Source organism: Pelobates fuscus, chromosome 9, assembly GCF_036172605.1.
Source record: "Pelobates fuscus isolate aPelFus1 chromosome 9, aPelFus1.pri, whole genome shotgun sequence".
Lineage (NCBI taxonomy): Eukaryota > Metazoa > Chordata > Amphibia > Anura > Pelobatidae > Pelobates > Pelobates fuscus.
The window spans coordinates 28,414,304-28,423,813 of NC_086325.1; the positions used below are offsets into that span (position 1 = coordinate 28,414,304).

Here is a 9,510-nt window from a genome sequence, read left to right on the forward strand (position 1 = left end):
CAAACATTCCTCATAGATATGTAGAGATGCATTGATTCAGTGCATCTCTATGAGGAGATGCTGATTGGCCAGTGCTACGTTTGGCTCCGCCCACTCACCCCCCCCTACCCCGTCTACTTAGAAAAGCATTGGATTGGCTGAGATCATCAATTCTAAAGATCTCAGCCGTGGTGGATCGGGGACAGGGACAGCGTCGGCAGTCCCGTGCAGCGCTGGAATAAAGGTGAGTTTTATATCTTATTTAACCCCTTAAGGACCAAACTTCTGGAATAAAATGGAATCATGACGTGTCAGACATGTCATGTGTCCTTAAGGGGTTAAGGGGGGCAAGGTGGGGTCGGCCAGCTAAATAGTGTTTTTAACACTTTAGGGTCAGGAATACACGTTTGTATTCCTGACCCTATAGTGTTCCTTCAAGCACCTGGTTCAGTATTATATTTTTCCATTAATCTATCAGAGCATTTTATTTTTATATAATTTTTTTGTAATGGGATACTGTCACTCAATAATTGTGTGAAGGGGTGGACTAAATACTATATTATCCCTTCATAAGTAGCTTACACAGGCCCATTTATGTTAATCTATTCTTAATTACATTTTATTGCAATAATCTGAAATGTATATCTAGGTTTCACTCTGTATGTATAACAGGGGATGTCTTCTTTAAATTCAGAACAGTCATATGTCATTTTATATTAGATAAATATTATCATATGATAGAAGGGTCAAAACTGTGCAGATCTCTACCTATAAAAGGAGAGAGAGATAGTGTGTGTTTTATAGTGATAAACTCTTTCTAGGTTCGTGAGTACAGTGAAAGTCAACAATGCATATTGGATTGTAAGGGTGATGTACTATACCAGCTTCAGGAGTCAGCAACCAGAGGAGTGTTAAAATCATTTGAGTAGGTAGCAGGCTGCAAGTCCTATTATATTTGAAATCTGAAAGTAATATGTCACCTGATCCCAGAAGAAGTGACCCAGTTACTCTCTTTCCATTACTGCATTTTCCATTCACCCTCTCATCCTGCTGGGTTTAGTGTTTGTGACCCTCTTCTTTGCTTTCTCTTAGATAATGAAACCTCATGTGGACCGGGCACCTGGGATAAGTGAAGGGTTTGGGGTCATGATGTCTCGATCGTGTCTAAGCTGCTTCTCAGAGTTCCTGCACAGGTAACTGCAAAGGTGGAAATCCCTACTAAAAGTGTATATGTTACCAAATTTCCTCTGTTACTATGACTTAAGTTTAGATAAGCTTTTCAAACTGTCACAATCTGTTAAAAAAAAAAAAAAAAACTCTCCAAAATGTTTATCTACAGAAATCACCACTAAAGTCTGGGGAATTTTCTTTGTAGATAAATCATTTGAAAAGCGTATCCAAAAATATTAAATAGAAGCCTTTGTTGGAAACAGTAGATAACTAAAAATAACAGTATTGGCCTTGATTTAATTCGTTTGGATCAGCATCAGAAATGATCACAGACTTCTGTAGATAAATAGAATGTGATGGAAGATAAGAACCATTCGGCCCATCTAGTCTGCCCAATATTCTAAATACTTTCATTAGTCCCTGGCCTTATCTTATAGTTAGGATAGCCTTATGCCTATCCCACGCATGCTTAAACTCCCTCACTGTGTTAACCTCTACCACTTCAGCTGGAAGGCTATTCCATGCATCCACTACCCTCTCAGTAAAGTAATACTTCCTGATTTTATTTTTAAACCTTTGCCCCTCTAATTTATTCAAAATCATTTGAAAAGTTGTTTTTTTTCCCCAAGAGATTGTGATTATTCCTGATGCCAATTCAAATAAATTCGAATTAGACCATTGTTTCATAATCTGTAAATTAAGGCATGATAACGTTTTGAGGAACATATAGTTATTGGAACAGATCTGAATGTGGGGAGTTGATGTACAGCTATGAACATGAGGAGTCAAGCTATAGATGTGTATAGGATTAGTCAGGATACAGCTATGGATGTGGCGAGTCAAAGTACAGTTATATAACCTATTGCGCCAACGTAATTCTAACTATGGTTCTATACCTGTACATTAGAGGGAATGCATAAGTAATGCTGGTTGGGAACATATACTGGCCATGTGTCAAATAAGCTTTCTTACCACAACAACAATTTTTCTTACCACTGTTGTCAAAAGAAATCATCTTTACCTTCAAATTCATTATGTCATTATATGAGACCATATATGAGACTTAAAGAAGATTGGGAGGCCCAAACCTCATTCATATCATCTTCATGACTGTCTATTTTAGGCCTCAATTTAATTCATTTGAATCGGCATCAGAAATATTCCAATATGTTAGAAAAATACTTTTCAAATTATTTATCTACAGAAGTTACTTTTAAAGTCTGTGGGAATTTTTGTAGACAATCATTTTGTACATTATTTTTCTAACACAATGGAATCATTTTTGATTATGATTCAAACTAATTTAATTGAAGCCGTTCCATTTCAGACAGTAGTTGGCTTGTCTAACTGTTTGGAACATTGACAGCCTTAAATATCAGCTGATTGATCTTTACCCATGGCTACCAGGAACTAATCATAGGGATTAGTGACCCTGCAAGCTTACATTACAGACTTCATCCTGTTTGTCATAGCTACGTCAAATGCCTATCCAATTTGTACCTACAAAAAGTAGACATTCTATCTTCTAACAAGAGATCTGATGAAACTGTCATTGCTTTCGTTCTTATTAGCTTTCAGAAGGCAGTAGAAAAATTTCATGCTGAGCAAGACGGGCTGACGGACACCTCTGATACCTATATATCTAGGGTTGTCAGCATTGTGAACTGCTGCCCTCCCTTCAGGTGAGTTCCACTTACCATAGATACATACTCTGTGTATAAAGAGTTATTTTCCATTTTTGTGTGCAAACCCTTTAAACAACATTGCATACATTTTCATCAAGAAATCTTAGCAAAGCATTTACTATACGGTATGCACACCTCATTGCTGTAGGTCTAAAACCTAAACTGTGATGCTTTTCCAATGATGGGACAGCCAGGGAAAAATACACACTCAGGAATACTGCTAAATCCTTACTTAGAACTTACTTAGAACTACTCTCTAGATATGAACCAGAAAACCATTTTCTATGTGATGACAAGACCTGGCCTGCCAGAATATTAATGCAAAACAAACAAAACAAAAAAAAATAAAAAATAAAAAAAATATATATATATATATATATATATATAAAACTTCATTTCAGGTTCATTCTAGTAAATTAATGTGCCTAACCATAGCTGTTAAGGGGTTGTCCACACTTTCTCTAAAACCAGGTTGAAATGAACTCCAATGATCTACGACATTACAGCATAACTTCTGAAATATTTTATGCATTTGTTGCTAGGCAAAACATTATGGGTTTTTTTTTTTCCAGTAAAACAGCTACATTCATGAACATTTGTTTTGGTTTTGATACCACTTCTTCCCCCTGTGCAGCTTACAATCCAAGCATAACCCAGCAGCATCTTGCTGACTCTTGTTCAATCTTAACACTATCTATAAAATGCTGTCATGATTGATGTATTTTAAATTCATGACTTCATTGTACGATCCTGGAAATAATTCATGCTCATTCAGTTGAGACTATCCCGCCTCTGTGAAACACATGATTTCTTAGTACTCCTGGTTCGAGTGACTGTGTTTTCATGTCTGATTGTGGTGATCGTGTTTCTAGTTATTGCAGTGATGTCTTGTGTTTAGAGTGTTTTATATAAAATATGGGTCTGGGAGTCTTGGGTTTCTCCCAAAGTTTACAAGAACCTGATTGAAAGTCCAATATTATATTCACGTGGCATGTGTAAATTCCCCTCACATGGCTCTCCTAAATCCAGTCTTTTTAAAATAACAAAATCATATTTTTCGACATGGTAAAAAAAATCACTAAGATGGACATTAATATTGAATGAGTACTTAGCAGAAGCAAACATAGGATTCATGGCACCCAAGGCAGAATTGTGGGTTGCCACCCATTTCCCCCCTGAATTGTAAATCTCTGCTCCCTTTGTGTTCCTTTGGCACATCCCTCACTCCGTTGTGTATATTTCCTAGTCCTCCTTTTGTGTCTCTCCTAATCCCCCACACCTCCTTTTGCTTCTTTTAATCGCCTCCTTACCCTTTGTGTGTCTCTTAAACCTCAACTTATTAGTATTGTAGCGTGGCCACATAGGACGACATTAGAGGAACTTCATGTCCGAGCAGCATGCCGAGAGAGTCAGAGAGACAGGTATATGATGCTCAGTCCCCTTTACTTTCTGCACACTGCTCGGGGGTCCTTTCAACCAGGCGCAGTAACATGAAGATCCCCATGTGGCCATGCAATATGCTCTGAGCACCCACCAGCTGTCACCCAGGGTGGTCCGCCTCCTAAGTATGCTTCTGGTACTTTGTTAATTCCACTGGTAGTTATCTCTCTTCTTATTTAGATTTACTTAATCTTTAAAAAAAAAGTCATGCATAGCACACTCAAATATATTAAGCATTTGGACTTCTGTTCTCTGGGAAGTGATGCTGAGGGGGGTGGATGCATTTGAAGTATAAGGATTCTAACAGGTGTGCATAGGTCTGGTAGTGGACCACTGTGAAATATTTTTTTAATTTTTTTTAAAAGGTAGTAGAGAGGGGGAAATGGTTGGTCATGTTGGTTAGTCAAGCCAGGTTGGAGTAGTGTAGCAGTTGGCTGTATTTGTAGCTTCTCAGACACTTCCTTCAAACTCAGGCTGATATATTTATTGTGTCTTGTTATATGTGCTGACTTGTCTTTGACTCTCTGCAGAGAATTTGCTACCCGGATGGCACAGTTAGATGTTACACTTGGGTCTGAGCCTCTACAGAAAGCAGACTTATCGCTAGACCGGATAATTACTTTGGGCACCCGAGGGATATGTGATTTGGTGCTGCATGACTTGAAGGTGTGTTTTTTTTCTATTTTGAATTATTATTTTCAAGCGGCATCATCTTAAAAAATAAATAAAAAAATACCCTCTCTCCCATGTGTAGCTTACGTACCTCTCGAACATCAGATTGGCCAAGCCCTCTTTCTTAAAGGAAACACACAGTTTCTAAATCTTCCTGTTTATAAATCTCTCTAACTACATGAGATTATTGAACAAAGATACAACCACTTAGTAGATGTTGCTGAGCAAACTTACCTTCAAAAATACCAAATAGGCACATACCACAGCACAGGGTTATTTTACTAAAGTAAATTTCACATTTAAGGCCAGAGAAGCCATACTGAAAACATACCTGCCTTTTTAATTTTTTTAGTTCAACTTTAAATTCTCAGTTTAGTGAATATCACTGGCAATACTTGCAGCACTAAATATATAAATATTTTGCCCCCACTCATTTAATGACCAGCCTCTGTAAAACGCGTTCACTATAGACCTGAATCTATATTGTTACATAATAAATCTATAGTGGGTGCATTGTACAGGTCCAGGACTTGGCTCCTAAATGAGTGAATGTGAAAAATCTTTGGGAATGTAATTATATATTTAGTACTTAATATACACTAATATGTACTTTCCTGTATTTATTTCAGGTAATCGCTGCATGATAAACATTATCTGCTAAATGATAATACTTGACTGAATTACCGTATTTATCGGCGTATAGCACGCACCGGCGTATAACACGCACCTCATTTTAAGAAGGAAATTTCAGGAAATTTTCCCCCCTCCCATAGTGTTCCCCCCCCCACATCCCATAGTGTCCCCCCCCCTTTCCATAGTATTCTACCCCCTCCCCCCCATAGTATTCTCCACCCCCTCCCATAGTGTCGTCCCCCCCTCATACCATAGTGTTCTACCCCCCTCCCATAGTGTCCCCCCTCCCCTTGTCCCATAGTGCACTTTCCCTCCCCTTGTCCCATAATTACTTACCTGTCTTGAAGCGTGGGCCGGCTTCACAGCGCGCACCGCGGTACAGGAACTTCAATTTCAGGTTCCGGTTTCCGGCGGGACTGAAAGGAAGTGTGCACACTGAGTGCGCACTTCCTTTCAGTCCCGCCGGAAACCGGAACCTGAAATTGAAGTTCCAGTACCGCGGTGCGCGCGGTGCGCGGTGCCCACGCTTCAAGACAGGTAAGTAAACCTTCACATTCGCTCCATAAGACGCACAGACATTTCCCCTCACTTTTGAGGGGAAAAAAAGTGCGTCTTATGGAGCGAAAAATACGGTATATCGGCGTATAACACGCACACATCATTTGCCCCCTATTTTCAGGGAGAAAAAGTGCGTGTTATACGCTGATAAATACGCCGATAAATACGGTATGTTATATTGTTGTGTTGTGTTTTTTTTAAGCACTATAATTAGTTGATGTGTGTATCTCTCTCTCAGTTATTACGTTCTGGATATCTTATTTCCTTATAAATTGTTCTCAATTTTTCCTTTGTCCCCACACCACAGCCCTGCTCTCGGAAACTCCTGGGACGTCGGTGGCTTCATAGCTCAGATGCATGTGATGGCATGGTGTCAACCTTAACCGAACGTGCTCCTGCACTACGAAAAATGATCCAAGGACCCTATCAGGTATGGACTTTGTCACCTTTTTAGACCCTGCGATAGAATATTTTTGATGGGAGGATTATATTAGCATGGCAAGTCACATAAGGTTCTAAAAACAAAGTTTGACTTTACTTTGTCTAAATATCAAGAGCAGGTAACCAATAGTCTTTGATCATTAACCTGCTGATCGTAGAATTGGATAATTAGGGCAAAATCTGAAATGTAAGTTGTGAGATTGTTAGTTTATATCCGTTGTTACCTTCACAATGTAAGACAAATGTATTAAATGTCAAATGGAATATATTTATATATAATCTTGTCACCTGTCCGACACATTCTTTAGGTAGCAGTCTCCGAGCTCCACCAGAGGGTACTTTTAGAACTGGTGCGTCCTCTTTTGCAAGGTAAAATGTCCTGCACCTCTTCGAAAACCAGGAGAAAAGTATCAGCAAAGCTGAAAGAAGAGGCCAGACAGCTGGGACAGATTTTCACCAGACTGGTAATTTTCATTCCCAACATCTCCACTATGAGTAACAGGATTTCAAAATAAACAATACTAGCACACTTTAAACTGTCTACTTATTAGTATTCCGTTTTAATAGTTCAATGGATTAATGAGAACCTTTCTTGTTCCCCTCTACAGGAGTCGCCTCAACCATCCTTAGATCTGGTGATTCCACGTCTTGCCGAGATACTGAGCCTAGAGGACATTGCGGCCATACAGCTGGAAGTTGGCATGTTAGTCACAGACTTTCCAGACTTCAGGTCCGTATCCAGTATTAAGGATTGCATATCTTCTTTACAAAAATGCCATTGCAAGGATCTATATAACTTTCCTGGACTGGTTCCATCCACTTCCATCTTTTGCCTATCGAGAGGTCTCATGTCCTCGTACTCATCTCACAGTTTTAGGGAAAATTCTGTATGTTTTATTTTTTTATTTATTTATGCATGGTGCGAAAGTCTCCTTCATTATTTTTGTGCCGGCATCCCTCTTTTCCAGACTTTAGGTTTCTGCTATTGCTGCTGTACAGGTACTTTTATCTAACCTCTAATTTTCCAGCCTTTAATGAAGTATCTACTCTCCATAACTTCTAATCTTTGACGTCTAGACTGCAATTTTTTGCTTTTATAGATGGACAAGTCTCTTCTTTCTTTATCATAAGATAGAAGATTGCTCCATCTTCTCTCAATTCTATTTTCTTCTGTCTTGCAGTATATTTGTGTTCATCTTCTGCCAACATTTGGACAAAACTAGGATGTAACTGCATCACTTCCATTTTCATGAGTTAAAGTCTTTGTTTCTTCCTTTCTTAGCCTTATATAATATTTTCTTCCTTCTCCTCCAAATGCACTGAGAACAAGTATATATTTATTCTTAATTTCAAGCCTGGATCTACCTAAGTTTTCTTTTCTCTAGCCTGGAGCATGTTTTCCTTTCTTGGTCATCAAACATTTTCCTGGATCTTTGTCTTCTTTCACCTCAAACTCTTCTGTCAAAGCTGCCAAAGTAGAATATTTATTCCTAATTCTCTGTCTGACAGAAAACGGCACTTGTCAGCACTTTTGGATGTACGAGGCCTTTGGGATCCTGGTCCCAGGCAGGAGATTCTGGGTGTTCTCCATGACTTAGAGGCTGTGGATACCGTAGTGCCATCCCGTGGTTCTAAAGGATTATTCTCAGATATTTCCATAACACGCGAAACGCGTTGCATCAATGTTTCCTTCCTCCGTGCCTCACAAATGGGTCGAAGAACACTGAGTCGCATAAGCCACCGACAAAGAAGCAGTCAAAGGCATGTGGTCGGAGGTGTCGGGGATGAAGATACATAGCTCTAAGTCTTTATCTCACTTGGTGGTAACAAAGGATTTTGCTTTGAGCAGTCATTTTTGATAAATAACATTTAAACCTTGTATCCCACTTGGTGTGACATGATCGCTGGCGACCATTTTGACCGTTAGGCTGCCATTGTTCCCTGACGTTAACAGAGACCAAGGAAGTGTTCCATGTATGGACTTGGTGATGTTGCCTGTGATGTTTTAGGCACTAAATGAACTGAAAATCCCTGCCCCGACTTCTCTCAGTTTCCCTGTGTTTAGTGTAATAACTTACATAGTGGCAACTTCAGTAATATCTTCAGAATTGATTACTGTTATGTTTCTACTGCCTGTATTATTATGTCTTTATTTCTGTGTATATGAAATGGTATATATTAAAGACTGGATTATAATAAATATTAATTTAACAATAGCCAATAGACAGCATTATTTATTCATTTCTACCTTGCACTGTTTAATCTGTTATAGCCTTGTACCATGAAGCTTATGATGTCCCTGCACCATGACGTCTGTGTTACCCATCCCACCTTGGACCATGACATTTATGCTTGTCTTAATGTTGCAAGAAGCAATATATATATTTGAAGGCATATATTTTAGGGAGTATGAAGGTGAGAACTGTTAGTAAGGAAATAAGAGCATCTGCTCACAATAAAAGCAGAGGTGATAAGAACAATAAAAGTAGGCCTGTGAGAGAGAGGTTAATAGAGAGTTGATAGGAGTAGAAGAAGTTATGAGTGTGAAGGAGATTTGATAAAGAATGGACTAAAGTAATGGACCTCTTCTCTCCATGCGAGGCACCATGCCTCACTTCTCTGACGGCTGACTCCTCGCTCACGTCTTCTGGCACAAGGTGTTCTTTCAGGGGCTGGAGGCTGTGCCTCACAATTCAGTTCGGGCGAGGTCCTTCACCGGGAATTGCGAATGGGTCCTACAGGCACCAAATCCATTAGGCATGCGGGGGCGTGACCATACAGGGGGGGTGCCGGTGATGCAGGAGTGGTGTGCCCCCTCTTCCCATTTAAACCTGCTCACACAAGCTGTCATTACTCAGTATTACTGTGCTTCTTGGTCCTATCAGTTGTTTCTCTGTTACTATTCTAACTACCTGGTTTCTGACCTTTGGCT

At 39.4% G+C, this 9,510-nt stretch overlaps 1 protein-coding gene across 4 annotated transcripts in view; it reads left to right on the forward strand.

The window, feature by feature from the left end:
• EXOC3L2 (exocyst complex component 3 like 2) overlaps positions 1 to 8,794 on the forward strand; it is a 29,404-nt gene extending 20,610 nt beyond the window's left edge. For all 4 annotated transcript variants that reach the window (XM_063431738.1, XM_063431737.1, XM_063431735.1 and 1 more), the window contains exons 7-13: positions 1,072 to 1,172; positions 2,721 to 2,831; positions 4,805 to 4,940; positions 6,445 to 6,567; positions 6,887 to 7,042; positions 7,187 to 7,308; positions 8,088 to 8,794. In XM_063431738.1, coding sequence (XP_063287808.1) covers positions 1,072 to 1,172; positions 2,721 to 2,831; positions 4,805 to 4,940; positions 6,445 to 6,567; positions 6,887 to 7,042; positions 7,187 to 7,308; positions 8,088 to 8,376 — 1,038 coding nt within the window. In that variant the 3' untranslated portion in view covers positions 8,377 to 8,794. The remainder of the gene's footprint in view (positions 1 to 1,071; positions 1,173 to 2,720; positions 2,832 to 4,804; positions 4,941 to 6,444; positions 6,568 to 6,886; positions 7,043 to 7,186; positions 7,309 to 8,087) is intronic.
• The last annotated feature ends 716 nt before the right edge of the window (positions 8,795 to 9,510 follow it).